Consider the following 9,501-nt stretch of genomic DNA (forward strand, 5'->3'; position numbering starts at 1 on the left):
TGACACTCCCTGTGCAATGTTTGACGAGTTTCCCAAGAATCCTCATGCGAGTAGTGTCCCCAACCAATTTCGTACACCGAATGCGGATGCCGTGAAAGATGCTGAATTGTTACAGCGCGGGTTCCTTTTGTCACTTGTAGTCATGCTGTTTGCACTTTTTTACAGTGGATTCTTGGATCCCTTCAATGAGGGGTATCGGCGCCCAGACGGATATGGTATGCCGGCTGTGGAGAAGAGCGTATGATATCTGTGAATGGGGGTGGTGGAAGGTGCGTGTGGCCTGTTGGTGGCATCGGTAATACACACCAAGAAGGAAATGCACTTTCTATGTTGGTCCAAATATCTGCATACCGGTAAACGTCGTTAGGCAGTTATTGGAGGCGGTTACCTCAGTGCTTTTTTCTTCCAACCTCTTACTTACAGCCCCGTTGGGAAAGAATTACGTAGATTAAGCATGGCCAAGGATACGGCGAAGAAGAACATGCGTGGGAATGCTGTCCGCATGCAGGTGTTTTCTCTGATAACACTCACTGTTAACGTGATCTGCTTTCTCGTATCCTTTTGGCGCCAAAGTTCTTTCCCAGGTTTTGGTAGCTTGGCCGCGCTAGCATTTTGGGCGGGGCAGGAGTATGCGTCGCTCGCGCTCTTGAAGCATTTCGCAAGACCCGTGTTCAACGCGGAGGGTGAGTTATTGGATTGCCCGGACGCTTCAGATCCAAAGGAGCTGGGATATTATTCCCTTGCGCAGGACGTCCTTTGGGTGTGCTGGGTGGTTCAGGTACTGTGTTTTCTGTTTCATTGGGGGTTCATGGTGCTGTATCTTCCTGTCCCTGTCATGGGTCTCTACAAGCTGTGGGGAATCATAGGGCCCTTGCTCACGCCCGCTCAGCCTGCGGCTGGTGAGGGGTGTGGATTTGCCCCCGGGGGGTTGAGCCGAGCGGAGCGGAGAAAGATGGAATTGCAACAGCGCAAGAAGAGAGTGTAAGAACAAAAGCGATTTCGGTTGCGGGGGTCAGGGACCGGGGCGAGTGTGGGGGGAGGTGGAGGATAAAAGATGAAAGACTCCAGTGTACGGCTAGTGGGTCGGTTCGTCTCTTTGCACTGTCTGTTTCCTACTGTACACCACGGAGTCATCCGTGGGAGTCTGAAAAATGTAGAGTAGTGGCATTGTAGTGCGGTGGAGCCGGGGGATGGAGACCCACAGCAGGCACTTTCGGTCTTCTTGGTTGATTAACCGCTGTCGCAGAAGGGAGTTATCTTACCCTTACTACCTCTAGTTTATTGTCATTCACGCGTTCGCCTCGCAGTCACGCTCTTCTTCGAGGCTGTGGTAGACGTGGATGAGTGTCTTGCTATTCCCTTGTTCAAACTGAGGCATTTTTTTTTTGCACTATGGGGTATTTTCTGCCCTCCAGCTCTTTCTTGTTTCGGTCCTTCGTCCAAATACATGTTTCTTGTAATGGCATAGGGGGAGGTTCGGTGGACAAGAGCTGAGCAAGTGCGTGTGCTATGAGGTGCTACACCGCATTCTAATTGCTTTTAGGTAGTGCACGTCATAATAATAAGCAGAGAGTAAGTGCAGGAGATACTTCCGAGTAAGGTTATGCAGATACACTTTGCACTTCCTGTCACTTTACCCTTAATTATTCTTCGGGTGTTTCTCACCCTTCTATCTGTACTTTCTGCGTCCATTCTCACCCTCTTGCGTAGTATATCCGCGTGTAAATGGGAGGGACGGCTACGAAGGAGTCACTTTTGTACTTCATGGATGTGGCGCGTGGTGTTTCCCCTCCGGATGAGAAGGACTTTTCCAGCCACTTGGGACGCTGTAGGAAGGAGCTCTGTTCGGGTGCTGAACTCTACAGGACGTTATTACCAATTATGCAGACCTTAATGCCTGCCAATGCCCAAGCATCTCAGGTTCAGTGGGTTGTGAGGTTCTGCTTAAAACAAGTTGAACATACTTCCTGTAACTACAGTCAAGGCGTTAGTGACATCTTTCTTACCACAGTACGTGCTGTGCAGTTTGTGGTGCGTCACGCATGCGAAACTTCCCGTGGGGATGCCTCCCGCTTGCTGTGGACAATCGGTGAAGATCTAGGGGAGAGTGTACATGGTGCCTTGCGGGTCAGCACCACTGGTGATAGTGACACTGTATTCATGAATAGGTGGCTGTCCACCGGTATAGGTAAGCTGTGTATTGCGCTGGAAAAGTTTATTGTTTTTGTGCCTTTGACGGTGTCGACAGTGGAGGCACATGGTGAGGTCGTAAGCCTTCTTCTTTGCATGTGCTCTACTGCACTTTATCATTCGACTGCGTGCGACACGAACTTTACAGACCCCTTTACAAGACTTATTTTGGCGTCAGGCGACCTACATGCGCTTGTGCTGGTGCTGCTGCAACGACTTATGGACTGGGGTGAAGGTCGGCTCCCAAAGACACCAGTGTTATACCGCTGTGCCCAGTATTCGTCGTTGTGGACGCTTTACAATATGTTCGCTGGTGGGACTGAAAATGAATCTATCACCTGCGGGGATCACCTTGGGCGGCACTGCGCACAGCTGTTGTCCGTTCTTGTATCGTATGGGAAAGGCTACAGACCGAATGAGGCACTACATTACATCGCAAGCTTAGGGGACTCCTCCCAGATTCAGGTCAAGGCCCTGTTAGTAACGTTTAACCGTCACGTATTGGGATGCCCTGCCCTTTGCATTTTGCTGTACACCCTACTTCACGATAATCCGACATTTATCCACACCGTCATGACTGCCTACCCTGATGAATTTTTGGGGGTTATTCAGGGAGTGCTTCGTCTGAGCTATACGGCGTCATCAGAGGCTTGGGCTTCCGGTTTTAATTCAAGTGATGATGATATAGATGGTGGCCAATGCGCCATTCCTATCGTTGAAGATGCGATTACACCTGAAGCTGTTGCCAGTATTGTGCGTAGGATGACAGCATTTTCTTACCCGTTTATCAGCTTCATGACGGGAACATTGGTGCTCGTGTGTTCGCAAGATCAAGTAATTAACAAGCGTATGAGTAATACCATAGCTGAGACCACATTCAAGGTTGGCCGTCTGGTAGGTAGGTGCCCGGTGATTGCCGTTTGCATTGTGATCATCGTACACAGCATTGCCAGAGCGCTAAACGACGGAAACGAAGCACTGGCGGCTGTTTTTATTCCATGTCTAGCGAACTTTGCCCCATTCGTTCATGATATTGACGTGTACACTTCTCAGCGTTTGGTCGGGTTGCTTTTGTTAACGTTGCGGAAGGTACAGCGGACTGCGGAACATGCGCGCTCCGGGGCAGGAGATTGTTTGGGCACGTTAGAAGGTACAACTCCGGCTGGGGGTTGCAGTAGCGCTGATACATCAATTCAAATGTTTCTTCGTCAACTTCTTGCATTAACGGAGGCGGTTGGAGGGCTGTTGCAAGGTGATTGCCGAAACAATTATTCCTTCATATACGAACTGGTCTACCAACGCTCTCACTTGGAGGAAGGGGCGAAATTGCTGAGCACAGTTAGTTGTCATAGCTCTGAAGCCCAAACGGCTCTCCAGTCACTTCTTAGCGTTGCGAAATTCTACGATGAAGAAATAGCAAACTCTACCGCGACCGACTCGTACGGCGGCGCATTGGCCGTCATTCGGCAGGTGTCCCAAAACAAAGTTGTACCGACGGGGCCCTCGTCGCGGTTATCCATGCGAACGGGAACATATGCGGCAACCGCAAACGCAGATGTTGAATACTGCACCTCCCTGGAGATGGGCGAAATTCCTTTTCTGTATGAAGAGTCGACGTGCAGCTATGATTTCTTTGGGCCCTTCCTGTGGTCCACACTGTTGAGTGATGCTGCGTATCCAGGAGGCATATTGTGGGCGACGGATCTGTCTACGTTGGGGATATTCCCTCACTAAACTACCCGCGCGGAGCGATCGGAACATTTACCTCTGGTCTTCCCTCCGCCTTGTCCACATATCTTGTCTGTGTTACTGCTGGTCCCAGTCCTGGTTTTGCATTTGTGAGGTGTACAGGTGTGTGTAAAGTAGGTTGGAATTTACGGACAGGGCTCCAAAAGGTAAATTGGAAGGTGGTGCCACGTTAGGGGTTTGTTGGAGTGGTGGGCAGGGCGCACGGACTTTCCTTCTTGCCCCCATTTCGACGTCATCGTGTTGTTGATTTGAAGTCACTGCTTGAGGTGCCGGCAAAAAGAACCTTCAAGGGAGTTTGGGTTTACAGGCAGTTAGGCCAGTACCGCGTCTGAGCAGTGTCTTAAAGTGGTGACTGTCTTGGATGTGGAATCAGGTTTGGTACTTGATAATTTAAAAAAAAAGGTCTTGTCGCTGTTGGCTTATTCCCCTGCATTGCGATGATTCATCCCAGTCGTGTTGATCATGAAGGGATGAGGTACGCGAAAGAGGGAGGTGATCAATCTCATCAACACAAATTCTGGTCATTTTTTTTAAAAAAAGATATTTATATCGGATAACAAAGGTAATTATTAGAAAAATGAAAAAGAGGAGGCCAATACCCAATCCTACAAAGATCAGTTCCTACTTTTTCCAGCAGCTGGTAAGCCCAGGTGCAACAACTCCGGATGATAGGAAGGAGCGTGCCCAGTCCGAGCAAACGAAGCGGGCTGCCGCGTCGGTGCTAAGTGAGTCGTTTACACCAGAGGGCGTCGCTGCTTTCCTTCAGAGTAGGTCAGAAATTGAGCGACAGCACAGTGAAGCGCTAGAGGATGTGCTTGATGCTTGTTGGAAGCGTGTTGAGGACATAATCGAGCGAAATAAGGAGCGCCGTCGGGTTATAGAGGAGGACATTCCCCAAGTTGTTGCTCCCACAGGCACGTTCACCTTTTGGACACCCGAGGGCGTTGAACAATACTACAGCCTGAAAACTTTGCCCGTTTTTGCCAGTGATGAGGAAGGCGTCAGAAGCGACAGCAATGGCTTCGGTACCGACAATAGCAACGCAATGAAAAGTGATAGAAATGGCCCTGCCGCCGCTGACCGTGCAGTAATTTCGCCTCAGGGTCGCTCAGCGGAGGACAAAGTTGACGGAAACGCAGCGGCAGAGGGGGACGGGAGGACTGATCCGGTTGCTGAATTTTCATCCCAAAGGGCATGTGGCAGGGCGCCCATTGTGTCGGGAGCCCACCATACGAAGGGGCGGAAATTGACGGACAAAGAACTTCTTGATGAATCGAAGGTCCCCCATTGTCTGCGTCGGTTGTTCGCCTCACTTCTTAGGCGTCGCAACGAATTTCCCAAATCAACAACACTTCTATTTGATGCAATCCAGCGAACGCAGTCGGAGAGATTTCCTGAAATTGAAGCGGTGATCGAAGATGTACCCTTTTCAATGCCTCTTCATCGACCATTTAGATGCATCGCTGCCTTCGTGGCCCGGTCTTTCGCAGAGAACCCCAAGGGTGAAGCACCTGAGCAGGCATTTGCTGCGACTTTCAAAACGGTGAGCAAAGATTTGAAGACGGCATACGAGAAACTGCATGAACTAAAGGGTTATGTGCACCCTGTGGGTGAACGAACAGATCGGGCGGAAGTCATCTACAAAACCCTTTTGGGTGAGTTGCAGGGTCGGAAGAGTCTTCATGAAACCTACGGTATTGATATAGAAGCCATAATGAAAGCATCGGCAGTGGAGCTGAGCGTGATGGAGGGGGCTCTTAAAGAGTGTAATGAAACATCCCGGAGGTTGCTTGCCACCATTGAGGATCAGACCGCACAGTTCATAGCTGACGTGCACACCAGCCTTGATCGACGAGAGGAGGCTATAGAGGAAATTGCCTCGTTCTACAAGCGGGATCGTGATCGCCTGCAGTCGTCATTGCAGAGGAAGATTTATCGTGCGAAGAAGAGTGAGGAACTTCAAGAAAAGTGCGCTCGACGTATTCGGGAGGTTACGAAGGAGCTTTACATTGAGCAGGTCAATTACGAGGAGCTGCTGCAGGAAATATTGGCAGAGAGTTTGCTGCTACAGCAGCTGGACAGCAGCTACACGCAGTTGTCAAGTTCGCTTAATAACGCAGCTTCCGTTCATCAGGAATCAAAGATAAGCTCTATTAGGGAGGCGCTTCAGCGGTCGGAAGATGTTCGTGTGCATCTCATTGAACAATGTCAGTTCCACATAAACCGACTTAAAAAGGACGAGCACTATCGGCTCTGCCGCTTAGCCACAAACGCCAAGGATAATGCATTGTGCTGGTCTCGCTGCCTGAACGACCTTTCAACAATATATGAGACTCACTTTAACTCCCTAAATGAGAAGTGCAGGGTCTCCACGCAAATGCGTTACCTTCTTTCGTACGAGAAAGATTGCGTTTCTCGTGACCTGAACCAAGTTCAAAAGGAAATGGAACAGTTAGATAGCAAATGGCACGAAATTTCCACTCTCCTGGAGGAACTCGGTGAACCAGTTCCACCACTTTCATTACTTGAAAAGGACCCCTCGTGTGGAGAGCTCCGCCACGCTTTGACCGCACTGGCATTAACTCGCCTTGTGCATGGAGAGTCTTCCCACCTTGTGCGCCCCGAACAGTGGAGAGAGCGAACTGTTGTGGCCACCGGTGACGGCAGTGCGACTGCGAATGATATGTCGTAGATCACTCATTTTGTTTGCTCACCCCCCTTTCCTTCACGTTCCCCTGTTTCCAGCTGTACATCATATGTAAGCATTAGGGCATTATGGGATGCAGAGTGAGAAATTGGCAAAGGCTGCACAGCGGATGGATGTGTAAGTCAATGAACTCTCTCATGTTGCTTTTCTCCATCACATCAACGCGTCGTTTCCCTCCTCCCTATCACAAATGTTTACTAATGGGATCACGTTGACGTTGGTTAACTGATGTCGCGCATTCATCGAAGCACTTCTCAATGGTGCACCATTCAACAAATGCTTTTGCTGTCGTGTTTGCTATTTTTGCTTGAGCCTTCTTGTTCCTTTCGTTAATCTCACTCTGTAAAACCCTTAAGTTGGACTCACGTGAAACAGGCAGTGATCTGAGCTATTGCTCCACGTAAGGGGAGAAGAATAAATCCCCCTTTTCACGCTGAATACATGGCTCCAGTAGTGTGGCCGTGCGCCCTTAACCCATCAAATCACATACTGGTGCAAGAGTTGCTGCTACACGCGTCATTAGGTCGTCACCGCCATTCCCTGAGGGACAGAAAGGACTTTTTTCACCTTGCTAGGCACATTTCCTGCCTCAAAGAACCTTGCAAATACCTCGTTTCTGCGCCACCAACCTCTCGTGGACCACTGTGGGCTCCTTGGCGAAGCACAGTCCCCCGGCAAATAGTTTTCAATCGTATACTCCGTCAGTGCACCGATACTTATACGCAATCATCCCATAAAGAAGACAAAGAAGACGAGGAGGGGAGACGCGTACCAGTGTTTTATGATGATGCCATTGCTCATTTGAACAGAATAGCAGAAGAACTGGGGCCACATGGATACAAAGTAACTCTGGTCGGAACACTGCGACGCGGGTGCCCCGTTGCTTCCCGAGCTGAGTTCCTTTTGACGTACGATGATGACGATAGAATCAGGAAACATCGTGACAACGACACCACTGTGTCCCACAGTGTTCATTTTGAGCGAGCGATACAGGGACTAAGGGCTTCCGGATACATCAAGCATCATAGGACAAAAGGAAAGATTGATATTCACACACAACAGTACATAACACTTGCTTCTAGGTCCCATTCACATCCAGAAACCCTCTCCACATCACGAGAGGAAAGACAGGTTTTGTCTATTACCTGGTCAAAACCACAACAGTTTCACACGCGGCAGCTGTTCCTCACGGGCCCGAACCCATTCGTGATGCACCTTGTGCTGCTAACCCATGCGAAGGGCCTGGGACTGGATCCTTGCGGGTTGTACAAATCCCAATTAGGGTTTCGGGAGTCTGTGGCACTTGAATGTGAAAGGGACATCTTCGCTGCGTTGCAGTTGCCGTACGTTGAGCCCATTCACCGCCATGCATACTGCCGCGTTCACAACCTGTTTTGAGAGCGCCCGCGCCTTCCTTTTATTTGTTCTCCATGGGATATTGCTGTTCTTTAACTTCCTAACTGTATGGTTTTCTGTCGCATGTGTCGTTACAGACGCGCATCACTTTTTATACGACTAGATATGCCGCGTTACAGAGACCTATCGATTGCCTGATTAAGTACTCTTGCAGGTGTTGCTTTGTCTTCTCCGCACTATTACTCATTCCCTTTTTCTTTACTGATTTTTTCTGGTATGAAGGCACTTCTATACACTAAGGGTGATGTCCGCACAACCGCACCTCCGCAAGCTGCGTAAGCTCAAGCGCGCCAACCCGTCTCAGGAGGAGGAGAGCGTCGCGAGGGTGCTCTTTGAATTGGAAGGCTCCCACAAGACTCTCCGCGCGCAGTTGCCCCGCTTCCATATAAACACTGTTCGCACGTCGTCGAGTCCCCGTCACAAGAAGACAGCTATGATCATTTTGTACCCGTTGCGTTTTATCATGCTTGTACGCAAGATTCAGCGAACGCTTACGGCAGAGCTCGAGAAGCGCTTCCCCGGAAACATTGTTGTGCTTGTTGCGCAGCGCAAGATAACGAAGCGACCGAATGATGTGTACAAGCTTCAGCAGGTGCAACGTTCCCGTACGAGCGTAGCGGTGTTTGAGAATATCTTGAATGATCTTATATATCCGTGTGACGTGGTGGGCCGCCGTTGGCGTTACCGTACGGATGGGAGTAAGCTGATGAAAGTGTTCTTGGACGCCCGTGACCGCAAGAGGGTGGAGTCGAGACTTCCCCTTCTTGCCCACGTCTACAAGTTGTTGACGCACCGAACTGTCACCTTCGGGTTCATGTGGAACCCTAAGTTGCAGCAAGTGTCCTCCCGGTAGATGAGTTTCGCCCAGCTACTTTGAAGGTGCCATTATCAGTTTTTTGTTTTGATTTATTTTCACTACGCTGCCATCCTCGGTTGTGTAGTGCTAGAAAATGAAATGACACATGTCAGTACTGAAACTAGTGTAAGTTACAACCTCGAAGCTGCCTGTGTTTCCATGTTAGTCACCCCTTTGACATTTTCTTACCTTTTTGCTCATTAGTATTTTATGCTGGTGATAGACGCCCACTTTGGTGGTTCCTATGTGAGGCAGCGAGTGAGATGAGGTGGCATGCTATACTTCACTTCCGTGAGCTGCGTCACCACAGGTTCACCAACCCCTTCTCCACTGCGTGAGGATCGCGTGGTAAAAGCGTTTTCCGTGTTGGTGTCTTGTAGTAAAGTCATCCGAATGTGCCTCTCGCGGATAATGTGATTTATGTTTCCCACTGTTGCAGGCGGCTGCGAGTAGTCGGGTGCATCACAGATCAGCTTAGATTTCGCACAAGATCTGAGGCCCCGGAAGGTGTTTTCAAGCCTCTTCCTTATCGTCTTGGCGCTACGTTGTGGTTACTCCAATCGCATACCAACCAAGGCCTGAA

General features: G+C 49.7%; 5 protein-coding genes and 1 pseudogene across 6 annotated transcripts in view; all 6 read left to right on the forward strand.

Annotated features, from left to right (window-relative positions):
- Positions 1-244, forward strand: part of TEOVI_000850500:pseudogene — a 338-nt pseudogene extending 94 nt beyond the window's left edge. Inside the window, 2 exon segments of the mRNA in view lie at positions 1-2; positions 5-244. The exon segment at positions 1-2 is cut by the window's left edge and continues 94 nt beyond it. Coding sequence covers positions 1-2; positions 5-244 — 242 coding nt within the window.
- A 210-nt stretch (positions 245-454) lies between these two features.
- On the forward strand, positions 455-985 carry TEOVI_000850600 (Protein of unknown function (DUF788), putative; the record flags this gene model as incomplete). The annotated part of the gene is made up of 1 exon (XM_067223925.1): positions 455-985. One exon carries the CDS (start codon positions 455-457, stop codon positions 983-985), a length of 531 nt encoding a protein of 176 aa, XP_067080026.1.
- Positions 986-1,725: 740 nt separating this feature from the next.
- TEOVI_000850700 (Dyggve-Melchior-Clausen syndrome protein, putative) lies at positions 1,726-3,924 on the forward strand (the record flags this gene model as incomplete). Its single annotated transcript, XM_067223926.1, has 1 exon — positions 1,726-3,924. One exon carries the CDS (start codon positions 1,726-1,728, stop codon positions 3,922-3,924), a length of 2,199 nt encoding a protein of 732 aa, XP_067080027.1.
- A 592-nt stretch (positions 3,925-4,516) lies between these two features.
- TEOVI_000850800 (uncharacterized protein) lies at positions 4,517-6,631 on the forward strand (the record flags this gene model as incomplete). The annotated part of the gene is made up of 1 exon (XM_067223927.1): positions 4,517-6,631. One exon carries the CDS (start codon positions 4,517-4,519, stop codon positions 6,629-6,631), a length of 2,115 nt encoding a protein of 704 aa, XP_067080028.1.
- Positions 6,632-7,087: 456 nt separating this feature from the next.
- On the forward strand, positions 7,088-8,044 carry TEOVI_000850900 (DNA polymerase beta thumb, putative; the record flags this gene model as incomplete). Its single annotated transcript, XM_067223928.1, has 1 exon — positions 7,088-8,044. One exon carries the CDS (start codon positions 7,088-7,090, stop codon positions 8,042-8,044), a length of 957 nt encoding a protein of 318 aa, XP_067080029.1.
- Positions 8,045-8,306: 262 nt separating this feature from the next.
- On the forward strand, positions 8,307-8,915 carry TEOVI_000851000 (ribosomal protein S7, putative; the record flags this gene model as incomplete). Its single annotated transcript, XM_067223929.1, has 1 exon — positions 8,307-8,915. The coding sequence occupies one exon, from the start codon at positions 8,307-8,309 to the stop codon at positions 8,913-8,915; it is 609 nt and encodes a 202-aa protein (XP_067080030.1).
- Between the last annotated feature and the right edge of the window lie 586 nt (positions 8,916-9,501).

Source organism: Trypanosoma equiperdum, assembly GCF_001457755.1.
Source record: "Trypanosoma equiperdum strain OVI genome assembly, contig: ctg_2003, whole genome shotgun sequence".
NCBI lineage: Eukaryota > Euglenozoa > Kinetoplastea > Trypanosomatida > Trypanosomatidae > Trypanosoma > Trypanosoma equiperdum.